Source organism: Balaenoptera borealis, assembly GCF_965194805.1.
Source record: "Balaenoptera borealis genome assembly, chromosome: 1".
NCBI classification, from domain to species: Eukaryota; Metazoa; Chordata; class Mammalia; order Artiodactyla; family Balaenopteridae; genus Balaenoptera; species Balaenoptera borealis.
The window spans coordinates 161,342,641-161,361,457 of record NC_138860.1 but is presented as its reverse complement, the minus strand read 5'-3'; the positions used below and the strand labels follow the sequence as shown (position 1 = coordinate 161,361,457).

Here is an 18,817-nt window from a genome sequence, read left to right as displayed (position 1 = left end):
TCATTGTTTCTTAATTTCCCATTACCTCTCCAGACTGCCTAACCATATTTAAATATACTCAAAACTTCATGTACTTTATATGTATTGTTATCTAAATCTCTAGTCCATACCCAGTATAATAATTGATTTTTCAAAGCATAATGAATATGAGTTATTTGCATTTTTTCCATTTCTTTCAGACTTGAAGGGTAAAACAGAAACAGCTGAGTCAACTGCAAAGAACGACGTTTTACAGGAACAGTTCTATCATGGCATGATGATGGAAAGGTTCATGAGGGATGATGTCATTTATTCCACATTGAGAAAAGTCTCAAAATATGATGATGAGTTAGAAAACCACCAGGATAGCCATGGAAGAGACGTGAGACAAACCATCTTGACCCATAAGAGGAGAGGCCAAGAAACTTACAAATTTGGCAAAAATATTGTGAGTTCTAATGTTGTTATAGAACAGAGGCACCATAAATATGACACACCTAGAAAGAGAAACAAATACAAATCAGATTTGATTAATCATCCAACAAGTTACATAAGAACAAAAACCTACGAATGTAACATATGTGAAAAAGTCTTCAAACAACCCATTCACCTTACCGAACACATGAGAATTCATACTGGTGAGAAACCTTTCAGATGTAAGGAATGCGGAAGGGCCTTTAGTCAAAGTGCATCCCTTACCACCCACCAAAGAATCCATACTGGTGAGAAACCCTTTGAATGTGAAGAATGTGGCAAAGCCTTCAGACATCGTTCATCTCTTAATCAACATCATAGAACTCACACTGGTGAGAAACCCTATGTATGTGATAAATGTCAGAAAGCGTTCAGCCAGAACATTAGCTTGATCCAACATTTGAGAACTCATTCTGGAGAGAAACCCTTTACATGCAATGAATGTGGGAAAACCTTTAGACAGATTAGACACCTTAGTGAACATATAAGAATTCATACTGGGGAGAAGCCCTATGCATGCACCACATGTTGTAAAACCTTTAGTCATAGAGCTTATCTAACGCATCACCAGAGAATCCATACTGGGGAGAGACCCTACAAATGTAAGGAATGTGGGAAAGCCTTTAGGCAAAGGATACACCTTAGCAACCATAAAACTGTTCATACAGGAGTGAAAGCGTATGAATGCAACCGCTGTGGAAAAGCCTACAGGCATGATTCATCCTTTAAGAAACATCAGAGGCATCACACAGGAGAAAAACCTTATGAATGTAATGAATGTGGAAAAGCCTTCAGCTATAATTCATCACTTACTCGACACCATGAAATACACAGGAGAAATGCCTTCCAGAATAATGCCTAAAAACAGATTATTCAACATTAACAAAAGCCAGGTCTAAATCAGTGATTCTGTGCTTTGAATTTCAGGACTCTAAATTGGAGGAATTGACATAATGATGCCAACTTCTAATTTTGCCCATTGTGTAAATAAACATTACATTGATAACTACTGTCTACTAATATCTCCACACAAAGTACTTAATCAAGAATAAAAGATAGCCCTTCAAATTAAATTCAACAATATAGAAAATTCACACATTATTACTTTTATGATTTCATTGTAGATTAATAAATTATTCATCATGGGCATTCACTGATTTACAGACCAGCGTTTGGGGACTACTGTTTAAAACATCACCACCCCTATTTTTTTTTAATTAAAAAAAAATTTTTTTTAATGGGGAGAACTTTCACACGGTATAAACTTCAAAAGGTACAGTCAGTTGTGTAAGTGAAAAGACTTCTTCCTCCATCCCCCATCACAAAATTCTACCAGAGGCAACCATTTTTTATAACTAAGTTTTTTGTACACCCTTCCAGAGATCATTCTGTTTAAATCCAAGAGAATACATATATACATTTTTTACTTTTTAAGCATAAATGGCAGCCCCCCATACAAACACATATTACTTTTATTACTTCACTGTATATCATGGAGGTCACTCCATATCAGTAAACAAAGTGCCTCCTCATTCTTTTTTTATAGCTGATAGTATTCCATGGTTTGAATGTACTTTAGCCACTTCACTATAGATGGATTTTTGAATTTCCAATCTTTTATTTATATGATGTTGCAATGAATAGTCTTATGCATTTTTATTTCTCACAATGTAAGTACATGCATAGGGTAAATTCCTAGAACAGGAATTTCTGTGCTAAAGGGTATGCACATTTGTATGATGGATACTGCCAAATTGACCTTCATAGAGGTTGGACCAATTTATTTTCCCACCAGCAAGATACAGAACTGTGGGAACCATATCTGGTGCTGAAGCATCTCCTGAGCTAACAGCCCCATCATCCATTAAAGACTTCTCTCAATAACATAGCCTAGAAGTGCCAGCTGAGCTGCATCCCCATAAAGAGCAGCACTTGCCATCCCTGGAGCCAGAGAGAAATCTGCATGTTATCAAATAGCAGCCAGACCCACCAAAGTCTCAGTTGGAGAAGGAGAAGACATCTCTCCACCAACTGTTACAGTCCCTGACTTCTGAGTCTGGAACTGTCTGATGAATTAGAGTTCCTTTAAAGAGACTGATCCACCTGCCTTAGCAAGTATAATCTTGGCTGCAACCCCTTTGTTTGGAATGGAGGAAAACTGACAATGGAGTCAGGGTACTTAATATAGCAGGATATACCACAGCTGATCAACTGACCATACGTAGCATTTTACAGGATGGCAATGTTAGCGAGTTACTGTTCACATGTGAGAGGAGACAGAAACGAGGTAGGACACGACTTTCTAATTAATAAACATTAATTAATGAAGAGAGCATTAATTAATTAGTTGACATTGCTTATCATGTGTGAAAGCTGAGTGCCAAGGTCAGGACCACAGTGATTTTGTACATGTTCATTTTTCATTCTGGTAAAGTTTTATTAAAGTTTTAGTGATTCTGTGAAATGTTGATGGATTTCCCCTCATCTTCATCCCCACAGCCACTACTCAGTTATAAACCAAAGTCTGGCACTTAAGATCCTTCATTACATCTAGTCCTACCTTACAGCTTCCTCTTCCATTTACTTATCTCCTTCCCATGTGGGCTCTGACTACACTCAAATATATTAGTTGAGAATCTTTAAGTTACAAGTAACAGAAATCAACTGAGGTTAGTTAAGTCTCAAAGAGAGGTGTTAATAGAGGGATATTGGGGTATCTCATGGAATTCAGGGCAGCGATACATTATAACAATGGACTGAGACCAGGATCTGAAACGCTTTGGAAAACCCAGGCAGTTTTCTCTCCATCTCCAACCTCTGCTTCTTGTGTTTTCTTCATTCTGGCTTTTCTTTTTTGTTTTCAACACCTCATTGCAAATCATGGTTACCATCAGCTTTAGATTTTACATATATTCAGTTTCCATCACTCAGAGAAAAACTGTCTTCTCTTTCTCACTTCTTATCTCAAAGTCATGGGGAAGCTCTCTTACTGGCCCAGCTAAGTCAGGTGCCCACTGCTAAACAAATCAACTGTAGGCAGAGATCTCAGCTTCTGTGGGAACTATGTGGATGGTGTGGTGGTGAATGGGGCGGGTGGGGTGCTGGAGGGGCAGGAGAGCAGAAGAAATGGTTACTGTTCATAGCATTCCAGATCCTACTCACTCTTCAATGCTGGCTCATCAGATCAGAACTTTAGAACTGGAAAGGATCTAGGAACTCACCTAATTGAAACTTCTCTCTTTATAGATAAAGAAATGGAGATTCCCCTTCTTTAATTACTCACATTTTTTCACCTGAGTCATATTTTTGAGCATTTTTCCCTCTAAGTTTGTTAGCCTGGCTTTCCAAACACTTGCCCTTAGCTGCTTTTCGCCATTGTAAGAGTTTTACTTCTCAGATCTATTGCCCCAAGGAGGTCTTTCATAAATTATGCTTCAGAGCCTACCCACTGGCTTTGCCTTTTATCAGTGCTTATTCATTCATTCGATTTATCCCACAGGCACTTCTCCTTCTGTTGGTTATGTGAATGTTCTTCCCCAGAACTGTGTCCTTAGGCATAATTCTCTTCTCAAGCTAGACATTTTGTCTGATCTTGTTAACATCCCAACGCCTCTTACATCTACATGTATATCTTACAAATCTCTCCTGAGCTCTAGGAGAAAACATTATGTTCAATATCCCACTGGATATCTCCACTTGGGTAACTCATAGTCACCTCAAAGTCAGTGTGTCCAAAACTCAACTCAATTTTTTCAATAAAATCTGTATTCCTTAATCCAGGAAGTGGTATCACCACTCATGCAATTCTCCAGTTTAAACTTCTCCCTCTCATCCATCACCTTTCCCAATCAGTCACCAGGTCCTATACATTCTGTTTAGGATCTCTTCAGTTTATATCCTCTACTCTATTCCCATTGTCAGTACTTTAATCAGGCTCTTAGCATTTCCTAACTGCTTAAATAGATTCCCAAATATTTTTTCTATATCTAATCTGGACTCATCTCTCTATCGTCCCCACTGCTGCTAGAGCGGTCACACTAAAACATATAACTAATCAAATTATGGCTTGAAATCCCTCAATGGTTTCTTATAACTTGAAGCTAAATGTCAGATTCCTTAATAGAATACTTGGTATAGAGCACTGCCTATTTTTCTAGTAGTGGCTCCCAAATTTCCCCCCAAGCGTACTTCTCTCCAGCCATAAACATCTTATGGTCCTCCAAATATTCCATGCTATTTCATGGTTTCTGGTCATCAACTATGCTATTTTTTCCTCCTTCTGCATAACTTCTTTGTTAGCTCCTACTCATCCTCCCAGATTTAGTTTGTGTCACATCTTCAGGGAATACTACACAAAATTTATGAAGTTTTGGATGAACACTTGAAGTCTTGGCTGAATTTACTAAATAAATATCTAGGCCTTATCCTACAGGATTTTTGACTAGAGAGTGATAGCAAGGGATTTTAATTTTATAAAATTACTCTGGAATCACTATGGAGGACCATGGCTCAACATGAAGCAATAGCCAGGGCTATTCAACTTCAATTTGCTTCACACTGTTGCTTGCTACACTTCCTTCTTTTCTTACCCTTGCTACCATGGGTTTGCACCTAAAAAAAAAAAAATCATCTAATCCTTGCCTCAGGCTCTGTTTTCTTGAAGACTCTGGTTAAGACAAGCACACAGCCCCAGTTTGAGTAATCAGGGCCAATTGGACAATTTCAGGACTTATCTTTGAGGTATTAGGGAATGGACTTCCTTTTTTTCCACTGGACACAAATCTGGAAGACTGTGGCCCTGGAAGCTACTGGCAGTGGAAGAGGAGGAAGACTGCCTATAAATGCAAAAACACAGAGGAAATAGATCCAAGAAATGGAGAGAGAAAACTCAGTTCTGGTCTCACTGTTTGACATCTGGATCAAGCCTCATCTGAAGCTAGAGCTCCTGGGTTTTCAAACTGATAAATGAATAAACGCTAATTGATTCAAGAGTTCAAATGTCCTACATCTGAGGCTGCCTGTTTTAGCAGAAGCATGGCCCAGTCTTACATCCTTAACTCATTCCCAGCTCCCCCAACTTCCTACCTTAGGGCTACCTTTTCTGGCTTTCTCCAGCTAAGCAACACCCTTTTCAATTACCAGAAACTGGTGTTTTGCTAAAGAGAGGCTGACCTTAATACAGGGAAGAGAAGATTCTCAAATACAGAATATTGTCAGTGGGTTTCTCTTAAGCATATAAAAATTATGTCAGTAATTGTTCTAGCATCTGTAAGGAACACAAACTTGAGCAAGATAAATTCCCTGCCCTTAGGTCTGATGCTCAAGAGCAGTACTGTCCAAGAGAAATATAATGTGAGCCACAACACAAATGCGAACCACATAAATAATTTAAAAATTTCTACCAGCCACATTAATACAATAAAAAGCAGTAAGTAAAATTAATTTTAAAAATCTATTCCATTTGATACAGTATATCCAAATATTACTATTTCAACATGTAATCAATATAAAAGTTATTAGTGAGTTAACATTTTTTTTTACTAAATCTTCAAAATACAGTATTTTATAGTTACAGCAGATGTCATTTTGAACTAGCCACATTTCAAATGCTTAAGAGCCACACGTGCTTAGTGGCTACTGTGTTGGACAGTGAAGCTCTCGAGAGCATTCATATAGATAAACACTTTTATCATATAAACACTTCAATGGAAGACTGTAATCAGTGTGATTTAGAGGTACAAATTCTACCCTCTGAAAGAGTAAGGAAAGTAAGATGGAAAGAGGAAAACAGACAATTTGTGTCTAACAGTATTTCCCACATTACAGATATCCCTGGAGGTGGAGGAACTAAATCAAAGGCTTTTGTATACAGATGGACCTTAAATAAATGCCCCGACTTCTTATGATAGCCTTTTGGGGAAAGGGTAACCTTTTCTGAAATTTGAGAATGAAAGCTTTGGGCAACATCGTCCTGCTATCTTGGAAATTTCTTTTCCCCACAGCATGATCATTTCTGAATCGCTTCTGCTTCACTCCACCAATCAGCATTGCCCACTCAAACTCCGTTTGAAGATAACAGGTCCATGTGTGAAAGGGTTGAGGAGGGGCTTTCGTGCATTGGGAATTGCATCCTGATGAAGGAAAGTTATACTTGGGAGGAGGCAGAAACCTCCAGCCTCAATACAGCTATGCCCACCCATATTTCACTTGATGTGTAAGACTTCCCTCAGCTTTCGTATTTCCAAGAACAAGGACGTTTTCCTACACAACCACAAAATCATTTTCACACTCAGGATATTGATAATTGATTGATACTATTATCTAACATGTGTCGCATTTAAATTCCCCCAACTGACCCAAAATCTCCTTTGTAGTTTTCTTTTTTATTTAACTTTTTTTTTTTTTTTTTTTTTGGCCGTGCTGCGCTGCTTGCGGAATCTTAGTTCCCTGACCAGCGATTGAACCCAGGTGAGGGCAGTGAAAGCACTGGACCACCAGGGAACTCCCAACGTTTTTGTATTTTTTTAAAAGAAATCGGGGACTTCCCTGGCAGTCCGGTAGTTAGGACTCGCTTTCACTGCTGGTGCTGGGGTTCAATCCCTGGTGGGGGAACTAAGATCCGCAAGCTGCAAGGCCCATAAATAAGTAAGTAAATAGATAAATAAATAAATAAATAAATAAAATCTTTCCCTATTCTGAAGTCCAAAATGTATTTAGGTTTTTAATCCTCCTGGAATTGATATTTGTGACGAAGTGACACAAGGGGTCTCATTTTATATTTTTTTTCATAAGGATACCCTATTGTCTCAGAACCTTCATTGAAAAGACCATCTTTTTTTCTCCATTGCAATGCGATGCCACCTTTGTCACAAATCGTTTCCAAATATGTGATGACTGTTAAAAAAAAAAAAAAGCAATAATTGTCAGACTAGTGGTTTCCTCAGGAAGGAGGCATGGGAGTGTATTTGGGAAGGGCACGACACTATCTATTTTTGCTCTACATGATGACATGTCTGTTCAATAATTATTATACTTACCTTTCTATTTCAGAATATAATTGTGTTATATTTCCCAATAAAAGGGTTAATTAAAAAGTAAGCAAATAGAAAAAAAGAAATACATTGATGAGACGAGCGTCAGCATCTTTGAAAAGTGAGTTCGTGGTTGTTCTCTCAGCTGGGAAAGCTGGTGCGAGATGCAAAGAAAGGCGTACAGAACCCAAGGTGGCAAAGCGCAGACGCAGCGCTAACGGGCAGAGGCCAAGGGCACCGCGGAAAGGGACATGCCCAGACCTTTCTCCTACACTGGCTTGGCAGTAGCCGGGAGCCGCCAGGGTGGGAGCTTCTTGGTCAGGTGACGGCGCAGTTCCGTCCCGAATGAACCCACACGCACAGCCAGCGGCCCACAAGGACGACCTCCGCAGAGGCGGACCTGCATCAGGACCCTCCTCCGCCCCGCAGCGAGTGGGATTCGCGTCTGAGCGGCAGATGCGCGAAGACTAAGCGGCGCAACTGAGGCCTCCGGGAGGGGGCGGACCTTGGGCAGCCGCTGGGCATTCTGGGCCTGGTGTCCAGGCGGCTTTTGTGCGAAGCGCGAAACTAGAGGTCCTCTGCCTGACTTGCACTTACGCGTCCGGGGCAAGAGTCCGGGAGCGGTTCCAAGGCCGCGGCGAAGCCGGTGGAGTCCGGGGTTCCGAGGCATATCCCAGGTTAGGGGAAGGCCGGCGAATGCGGGGGGCGGGCTGAGGGGCTGAGTTTTGGAACCCAGGGATCTGTCCCCGCGGGTGCCGCGTCCCCCCAACCCCCTTTCTGGGTGGGAACGGCTCCGGGGCAGCGGCTTATCTCGTCTGCTCCTGTGGGTTCAGGACCTTTCGATCTTGGAAGACCCTGCTGTCGGCTGGGACCCCCTCCCAAGTCCAGCAATGCTTTGCTCGCTCCTCCAGGACACTGTAGGGAGGTGCTCAGTAAACTTTCGGGCAAGCATGGAACTCCCGGGGAGACAGTGGTTTGGGGACCGGTGGGAAGGTCCCCGCTGAAGGCAGACTTTCTTGGAGCCCACAAGTCCGGGCTGCACCGAACAAGTCAGGATGTTGAGCGTGAAGGCAGAGGCAGTGCCGCAGGCAGCAGGAACCCATCAGAGGGGAAAAACATCTGATCTGAGGTCTCAGCCCGAGCTTCTGGGCCGAAGTTGGGGCTGGAAGAGGAAACTGCTCTCGGAGCTCCTGGAGGACCTTCGTTATTACTGACCCTTTTACTTGCAGGGAGCAGGGATTGGATCAAGTAACTGCATCCAGGGTATGGACAAAACGAAGAAGTCACGGAGAATTTGCCCTCGGAGCGAGGCAAGAGTTACGTAGGATCTGGGGTGGGCAACAGTCTGTGCAGTGTGGATCAGAGAGGAGGAAACGCCGCAATGTGAGGGACTGGTCAGGTGAGAAAGGACCAAAAGTCTCTGTTCTAGCAAGGCCCAGAGTTGCTAATCTGGATTCTCCGATTGCAGACCTGGTCTTTCAGAGCTCTTTCCTCCTCCCCCAGCCTTGTCATTTCAGCATTCTACCTTTCCTGTGAGGAGGAAGATCAGCCAAGTCTCAGGTGAGTAGAAGTTTCTTCTCTCCTAAAATTTAATTTGTCAGAGGAAATAGGTGTACTATCTCATCTCTCCCTTGAGAAGGAGAAGGAGATCCACATTTGTTGTGTGCCAGTGTGTGTACTTTGTCATCACTCAATTGTCTGGGTAGCTGAGTATGGTTGGAAGGAGTACTCTAATTTTAAAGATGTGTCAGTAGCCTCAGGAAAACTGAACACTTGCCCAAGAATACTCATAAGGCAAGTAGCATACTAAATACTATTGACCTACTCAGGTTCAGAATCCAGATCTGTAGGACCCCCAGACTCTTGACAGCATACTGGTGTTTCCCAAAGATCTCATTCACTTACCAACTATTTCTACCATACCTATGTACCACATGTATTGTTAGTCTCATATTTTTAATTTTTTACTTACATTTATTTAAAAAATCAAACTTGTGCTGAGAAACACTACATAGGAAATTATGCATTTGAAGAACACTCTAAGCTTTATATTTATTCTAAGATGCTGATCCACGTACCATGTAAAATCATCTCCTGTCAAAAAGATACAAACTGAATTTTGGGACACAGTGCACTGCATCACGCCCTTGCCTGGATTTTTTCTGCATAGGGAAGTGCAAGCAACACATTGAGTCTAAATTGTCCATCCCCATTGTATTGTTTTTTCCTTTTAGGTAAATAATTCCACAAAGAATGCTCTCCTTTTGCGTCTTCTTTTTTTTTTTTAATATAAATTTATTTATTTATTTATTTTTGGCTGTGTTGGGTCTTGTTGCTGCGCGTGGGTTTTCTCTAATTGCGGTAAGCGGGGCTACACTTCGTTGCGGTGCGTGGGCTTCTCATTGCGGTGGCTTCTCTTGTTGCAGAGCACAGGCTCTAGGTGCGCGGGCTTCAGAAGATGCAGCCTGTGAGCTCAGTAGTTGTGGCTCGTGGGCTCTAGAGCACAGGCTCAGTAGTTGGGGCACATGGGCGTAGTTGCTCCGCGGCATGTGGGATCTTCCTGGACCAGGGCTCGAACCCGTGTCCCTTGCACTGGCAGGGGGATTCTTCACCACTGCACCTCCAGGGAAGTCCCTTGTGTCTTCTTTACAAACATTTCACTTACCTATTAAGAGCTACCCTGTTTTGAGTGTTGTATGTAAAACAAGTAGGAAGTCCATATATTTCAGGAGCTTACACTCTCTTTGGGGAATTAATAGATACGTATGAAATAATTGAAACCAGTACTGTCCAATAGAACTTTGTGTGACAGGGAAGTGTTCTATATCTGTGCCTTATAATGTGGTACCCACCAACCACATGTAGCTACTGAGCACTTGAAATGTGCCTAATTTTATTTAATTTTAATTAAATTTAAATAGCTGCATGTGACTGGTGGCTACATATTGGATAGCCCAGGACTGGATATTTGAAGTGAACTATTTTCAAGGTCAGTTGATTGGATTTAGTGCCCTCCCCTGCAGAGGGGTGGGGGTAGGGGGCAACCCGAAGTATACATGTTAATTGCCATTTAATTTTTGTTTCTTGGTGGAGGGTAAAGATTCTCTCCCAGTTTCAGGGACTTCAGAATCCAAATAACGTTACTCATTTTGAAACTATCATCATCTAAGGCACATTTATACTTTAAGACACTTGTGCAAACGTGCAGCTTCTGTGTTTTATTACTGTTGAAGTATCCTATAAAGCAATAACTTTATAGGATATACCCAGAAGTCTTAGCATTGTATTACTTTGGTTCATTGCAGATAACTTGTTTTCCAGCTATCTGTGTTTTCTTTCATTAGGGACATTTAGACTATTTAAAAATTAGTTAAGTACAATGATAACTAATATTAATGCCATTTTCAAGGTATCAGTGTTAAGTTTTTAACATGGGAGTTGGTACATACGGCTCTTTCATTGCTCCTTAGAGTAGCAACGAGGAAGCTTCGCTCATAGTTTTTACCTCAATCAGCTTCAATTCTGTGTCAAGTTATTTTCCTGTCACCCAAAGTTAAAATACTAGTGGGCTGCTCATACCTTGTTTTGTTTTTTGTTTTTTGGGTTTTTTTTGTATGCAGGGTTAGATATGTGAAGTAAGAAGGAAGGCTTGGGCTTCCCTGGTGGCGCAGTGGTTGAGAATCTGCCTGCCAATGCAGGGGACCCGGGTTCAAGCCCTGGTCTGGGAAGATCCCACATGCCGCGGAGCAACTAGGCCCGTGAGCCACAGTTACTGAGCCTGCGCGTTTGGAGCCTGTGCTCCGCAGCAAGAGAGGCCATGATAGTGAAAGGCCCGCGCACCGCGATGAAGAGTGGCCCCCACTTGCCGCAACTGGAGAAAGCCATCGCACAGAAACGAAGACCCAACACAGCCAAAGATAAATAAATAAATAAATAATTTAAAAAAAAAAAAAAAAAGAAGGAAGGCTTAAAAAGAGTATCTTCACAAGATAATTTGCCTAGTTTCTTTTTTTTTAATATTTTAATTTTATTGGAGTACAGTTTTTTTTTTTTACATTTATTTATTTATTTATTTGGTTGCACTGGGTCTTAGTTGCAGCAGGTGGGCTCCTTAGTTGTGGCTCGCCAGCTCCTTAGTTGTGGCATGCAAACTCTTAGTTGCAGCATGCATATGGGATCTAGTTTCCTGACCAGGGATTGAACCCGGGCCCCCTGCATTGGGAGCACAGAGTCTTAACCACTGCACCATCAGGGAAGTCCCTTTATTGGAGTATAGTTGATTTACAATGTTCTGTTAGTTTCAGGTGTACGGTAAAGTGATTCATATACATATACATATATTCATTCTTTTTTAGATTCTTTTCTCATATAGGTTATCACAGAATATTGGGTAGAGTTCCCTGTGCTATACAGTAGGTCCTTGTTGGTTATCTAAATATCTTATATATAGTAGTGTACATGTGCTCACCCCAAGCTCCTGATTTATCCCTCCCCCCTACTAGTTTCTTTTTTTCTGACCAGGGATTGAACCTGGCCCACGGCAGTGAAAGCCCAGAGTCCTAACCACTAGGCCACCAGGGAACTCCCCTAGTTTCTTAAGATTAAAAATACTTGAGAGACAAAACAATCAAACATAATGTATGGTCTTTGTTTCCTGGTTTAATGAAAAGCTATGTTTTTTAGGGCAGCTGAGCAAATTTGAATATGGACTGGAGTATTAGGGAATTATTAATTTCGGTAGATATGATAATATTGTAGTTAATGTAGGAGGCTTCTTTGGAAATGTATGTGAAGCATTTGTATTTGAAGCATGATGATGTCTGTAATTTACTTTAAAATAGTTAGGCTAAAAAAAAAGCACCTGAAAGAAGCAAACACAGCAACATGTCAACAGTTATTTATCTAGATTGTGTTCATTGTTCTATTCTGTCTCCTGTGCTTGTGAAATTGTTTGCTGTAAAAAGGGAGAGTATTTGTCCCTCAGTAGAGTAGTGAGATATTGGGTGTGAAGCACTTGGCTCAGTGTCTAGCACGCAATAACTGTGCACTAAATATTCACTATTATTTATAGCAAAATACAGTAATATTTTAAGAGTTTTCACTTACATAGTTTCCATCATAAGCTAATTTCTTGTGGAGGGAGAAAATAAACTTAGTGGGAAACACCAATTTCTATAGTGTTAGGAGGAATTTATACAGTCAGTAAAGGTAAAGTAAAACCCACCAAGAGCTTTTTCTTCTTGTCATTTTCTTAATATATCTCAAACACAAAAAACAACTGATTTCCACATGTTGCTGTGAATATCCTCTCTCGTTACTTCATGCTATTACTTCATGAGTAGATCTATTTGTATTTATCTGTAGTTAGTCTTTGATTTTGCTGCACTACGTTTCTGAGAACTACATTTAAAAGCAGTCACTGTAGAGCTGATTCTGCTCAAGGAACAGTTTGTTATTGAGGTTTATTTTCCTAGTCAAGGACTTTGTATCAAAAGAATTGTAGAAGTGGTCCATGGTAAACTGGCAAATATTGCTCCAACATTTACAATGATCTACATTCTCTTAAAAAATGAAATAATGTCCCAAGTCAGTAGAATTTTGAAGGAAAAAAGGCAAACCTCTAATTTCCTTTTAAATGAAGAAACTGAGGACAAAGTAGGTGATTTGCTTAAAGTCACACATGGTATGTTAATACCAGATTCAGTAATAAAACTTAAGTTTTATTTTGCACTTAAAAATTTTTGCCAAGTATTCATATATGGATGATACGATGAGTCTTATTGTTGTAAATTGTACCCGTAGTACAACTCTATAGCATTACTAATTGGTCATAAATAAATAAGCATCTTTAAAGACTGTATATAAATAATTAGTCATGATTCTTTTTTACCTCATTGGAATTTGAAAGTGCTTTTGAGAAATTTTTCATTTGCGTAATGCATTTCTTTAACATGATATGCATGGCCTTTGCCCAATCCAGAGCTGTGCCATGGCAGAGACTAGGGAAGAGGAGACGGTGTCAGCAGAGGCCTCAGGGTTCTCAGACTTGAGTGACTCAGAGTTTCTGGACCTGGAGGATACACAAGAGTCAAGTACTTCACCTAACAAGCCTGGCCCTTCTTCTGAACTCCCTGGGAAGGATGGCAAGCTCATAAGCTTACCAAAGTGGAAAAGAGGATTGGATGTCTCGTCACCTATGGAACGATTCCATCTTAAATATTTGTATGTCACTGACCTGTCTACTCAGAACTGGTGCGAACAGCAAATGGTATATGGGAAGGAGCTTCCTGGTTTCTTGACACCTGAGAAGTCAGCTGTTTTGGACACTGGTGCCAGCATCCACCTAGCTAGAGAACTAGAAGTTCATGATCTTGTGACTGTCCCCATCACCTCTAAAGAAGATGCTTGGGCAGTTAAGTTTCTGAACATATTATCAATGATTCCTACCCTGCAGTCAGAAGGGCGCATCAGAGAGTTTCCAGTGTTTGGAGAAGTGGAGGGTGTGCTCCTTGTTGGAGTGATTGATGAGCTGCACTATACAGCCAGGGGGGAACTGGAACTGGCTGAACTCAAGACACGCAGGCGCCCTGTGCTCCCTCCGGACGCTCAGAAAAAAAAAGACTGTTTTCAGGTCAGCCTGTACAAATATATCTTTGATGCCATGGTACAAGGGAAAGTGACCACTGCTAGCCTAATCCACCACACAAAATTGCATCCAGAAAAGCCACTGGGACCTTCAGTGCTGAGGCATGCCCAGCAGGGAGGCTTCTCTGTGAAGTCCTTGGGTGACCTCATGGAGCTGGTCTTCTTGTCTCTAACACTGTCTGACCTCCCAGTTATTGATATCCTGAAGATTGAGTATATCCACCAAGAGACTGCCACTGTGCTGGGTACAGAGATAGTGGCCTTTGAAGAGACGGAGGTGAGAAACAAAGTGCAGCACTATATGGCCTACTGGGTGGGCCACCGAGAGCCTCAAGGGGTTGATGTGGAGGAGGCTTGGAAATGCCGGACATGCAACTATGCAGATATCTGTGAGTGGAGGAAGAGCGGTGGGTTGCCCAACTCCATGCTAGAGCCGCAAGCCAAAAAAGCCAAATGAACGGAAGATAGACTTTCAGGAACTTTGATCTTTCCTGCTCCTAATGTACTCAGCAGAGTGAAAGAGGACCAGTCTCTGAGCTTGACTTCCATGGAGAGTGTTCTTATTTTGGTTCTTTTCATATTTCCTCAGCCTCTTACCACACAAATCCAGGACCAAGGCTCAGGGGTGAGTGGGAGAGATCTGGGATTATACTGTCTCTGGAGCTTCGCCATAGATTGCCAAGAAGACAGATGCTTATCATGGCTGGAGCAAGGTATCCTTCAACAATCTTTGCTTTCCTAAGAAGATTCTTCAGTTTCTTTTAAGTCTCTTCCCTATTTTTTCTCAATCAGGGTTTCTACATTTTATATAATGAAATAAAATGAAACACTGTCCAGGTTGGTTGAACTGTTTTTTTTCATAATCTCAACCCTTCAAAGAGGACCACCAGAATAGTTGTGTGTGCATGTTATTCCAAGCCTTTAAGTACATACATAAACATATTTCTGAAGTAGTGGAATGAGCAGAGCAGGAATTTAAAAGAAGCCTAATACATATGCTCAAAGAAATAAGGAAAAATGAAGCAGGAACAGGAAGTCCTAAAAAATGAAAATAGTAAATATGATATTAATATTTACAAAAGAATGAATACGTGAGTGGAAGCTTGTATTACCTTCAACCCCACAGGTACCCAGCATCTCCTACTCTAAGACCAGAGCATAAGTGATGCCCTGGAATTAGACCTGGACTCTATTCTTTACTAGCTTGGGACCTTGGGAAAATTTCTAAGCCTTTTCTGAGCCTCAGTTTTCCAATATGGAAAATGGAGTGATGGTAATTATACTCACCTCATAGAGTTATTATGAGGATTAAATGAGATGATGCATGCAAAGAGCTTAGGACAGTACTCGGCACATCAGAATCATTCGATGATTCAGTATATGGATGGCGCTGCTGCTGCTGATAATAATGAAGATAATGTTGATGATAGTGTAAGTTGTTTCTAGTCCTTTGCTTCATTCATCTCTGTTTTTCCATTGAGCAACATTCTCAAATATTTTGGTCTCATATCCTTTGCATGCTTAAAAATTATTGATGATACCAAAGACATATTGTTTATGTTGGTTTTATCAATGATATTTCCTATAGGTCAAAACTGAGAATCTAAATATATGTTTATTAATTCATTTAAAAATAACAGTAAACCCATATGTTAGCATAAATAAAATATTTTCATTAAAAAATAACTTTTAAAAATTAAAAAAAAAAAGAAAAACATAATACATTAAGTAACATGTGACATTCACACACTGTACAATCCAGCGATACCATTCCTGAGTATACGCTAAGAGAAACTCTTATACATGTACAACAGGGAATATTAACAAGAGCTTTGTAACGCTTTCACAATAGCAAAACCTAAACCTAGAAGCTGCCTAGGTGCATATCATTGGAAGAGTAGGGTGATGTGGTACGGCAGCCAAAACACATGAGCTACAATGACATGCAACCATGTGGATGAAAATGAGCACACAATATTAAGTGAAAAAGTAAGTCCCAAAAGGTTACATATGGCATGATACTCTGTTTATAAAGTGAAAAACAACAAAGTAAAAACATTTTAAGATATTTAAAGATAATGAAGAGGAATCTCAGTGCATCTTAGAGGAATCTCAGTGGAGCCCTTAACTGCAGGCATCTCCAACAAGACCAGAGGAAAGAATGATACGGACATCACCTGGAAGGAGGAGGCTTATTTATGGACACACTCTTGGAGAATTTGCAAAAGTAGATGGAAGGAGAGGAGCTGGCAGGGGTGGGGTTTCTATATTAACTAGAAGGCCAGGAGCCAGCAGAACACGGTGAATATTGTTAGCATAGCTGCATGTTATACATGAACTGGTAAAACCTGGACATTTATAGGAGTTACAGTAGGCTACCTCTGCAGGCCTTCTGAGCTACACGTACTCTTTTCTTATGGACAGTGGGACTCTTGTAATAACTCTTCCCATTTACTGAGGGAGTATTCTGTCCCAGGCACTGTGCTAAGCACTTTTTATGATTAAATCTGTGTATCCATTATTATCCCTGATGAGGGAACCGAAGCTTAGAAGGGTAATAAAACTTGCCCAAGGTCACACAGTTTGGAAGTGGTTGACTCCAGCCTAGATTGTCTGACTGCAGTGCTTATGCTCTTAACTATTACACTGTAAATTTTTCTTGCTGTGTTAAGCTGCCTACACTGTACGTCATTATAGGCCCTAAGAAGTTTGGACTCAAATTTGGGGCATGGTAAACTGAACCTTATGAGATAAATACTATTAAGCTAATAGTCTTCAAAAAAAGAACTTGGGGTTTCCCTGGTGGCGCAGTGGTTGAGAGTCTGCCTGCCAATGCAGGGGACACGGGTTCGAGCCCTGGTCTGGGAAGATCCCACATGCCGTGGAGCGACTAAGCCCGTGAGCCACAATTGCTGAGCCTGCGCGTCTGGAGCCTGTGCTCCGCAACAAGAGAGGCCGCGATGGTGAGAGGTCCGCGCACCGCGATGAAGAGTGGCCCCCACTTGCTGCAGCTAGAGAGAACCCTCGCACAGAAACGAAGACCCAACACAGCCATAAATAAAAAATAAACAAACAAACAAAAAGAATCCCCCATTCTTAAAAAAAAAAAAGAACTTGCTCAGGCCTCTGTAGCACAATCTTAGTTAGATTAGCATCTTTAAGAACAGGAAAAAGAAAATCAGTTGGTTTTAGACAGTGACTAATTTAGTAGAATTTAGTCAGAATTCTGTAATTCAGTAATTCTCTGAGCTCTCAAATCCTTATTTTATTTTATTTTTTAATTTGGCCATGACACAGTCCATTTATTTATTTATTTATTATTTTTAAAAATTTTATTTATTTTTGGCTGCGTTGGGTCTTTGTTGCTGCGCGCTGGCTTTTCTCTAGTTGTGGCGAGTGGGGGCTACTCTTCGTTGCAGAGCATGGGCTTCTCATTGCCATGGCTTCTCTCATTGCGGAGCAGGGGCTCTAGGCATGCGGGCTTCACTACTTGCAGCATGCGAGCTTAGTAGTTGCGGCGTGTGGGCTCTAGGGTGCAGCCTCAGTAGTCGTGGTACACGGGCTTAGTTGCTCCTTGGTATGTGGGATCTTCCCGGACCAGGGATCGAACCCGTGTCTCCTGCATTGGCAGGCGGATTCTTAACCATTGCACCACCAGGGAAGTCCACAAATCCTTATTTTAAATTAACACCTTTCGGTCATCACTTTATGGTTTCTCACAGAGTAGTTGAGGCATCTGTAGTTGGGATCACCCCAGGATCACTGATGCTGTTCTCTACAAGAGATACTTCCCTGGTTTGCAGCTGCCTCATATCTAATAATGTCATCTCTCCCATGTATGTATCATACAGTATGATGTGATATGAAGTTGATAAGGTTCTTCAAGATATTTTTATGGATGTATCAACATATATTTATATGAACTCTGCCTACGGTGTCTGACTCCAAATTATGAATCTCTTGGATGTTTGTTCAGTGAGTGGGTGAATGAAAAGAGATGTCACAACGAAGCTATTTCTTGATTTTAAAAAAAGCAAAAAAACTTGCTTCTTGGGCCAGAGAATGGGCTAAGTACCTAAATTAGGATTAGGTCCAACTGTTCATAATAGAAATTGCCAAAACAATAGTGGTTAAACAAAATAGAAATGGATTTCTTTCGTGAAAAAGAACCCTAGATATAGTTAGTCTAGGTCATGATGTCCGGAGACCAGGTTCCTTCTCTCTTGTTTCTCTAAAATCAATAAGTGTCTTCCTACTTCATAGTCCAAAATGGCTGCCCAAACTCTAGTCACCTATACACATTCAGCATAAAGCTGAAATAGGAAAAGGGTATTATTTTAAGGACACTTCATAAATTTGCAGCACTGACATCCCACTGGCCAAAATTTGGTCACTACAAGGGAGGTTGGGATATGTAATTTTTATTCTGGGAAAGCATATGTGCAGACAAAAATTGGAGAGTCTATGAACTGCAAAAACCAGAGAATGGATATTGAGTGACAGCTTGCCATCTCTGCCACACTGAGATGTTTCAGTAACAGAGCTTGCACTTTTTGCCTTGCTAAGGACCCAACACTCTTGGAGGAAAAGAAGAAGATGTGAACATGACACCTCCACCATCCACCTTCAGAAATTTTCATCTTCCCCAGCTGAAATTACTCCCTATCTGTTAAACATGAACTCCCCAT

At 40.9% G+C, this 18,817-nt stretch overlaps 1 protein-coding gene across 23 annotated transcripts in view; it reads left to right on the top strand.

The window, feature by feature from the left end:
* ZFP69 (ZFP69 zinc finger protein) overlaps positions 1–18,817 on the top strand; it is an 85,270-nt gene that overhangs the window by 20,894 nt on the left and 45,559 nt on the right. For 16 of the 23 annotated variants that reach the window (XR_014243464.1, XM_082388335.1, XM_082388334.1 and 13 more), the window contains 2 exons: positions 180–8,161; positions 8,714–9,044. Coding sequence is in view for 22 of the 23 variants with exons in the window: in XM_082388335.1 (XP_082244461.1) it covers positions 180–1,315 (1,136 nt within the window). In the remaining variant the exon portion in view is untranslated. Of the gene's footprint in view, positions 1–179; positions 8,162–8,713; positions 9,045–13,464; positions 14,964–18,817 lie in introns of those variants that run through there. The other 7 variants (XM_082388337.1, XM_082388346.1, XM_082388348.1 and 4 more) reach the window with 7 other exon arrangements.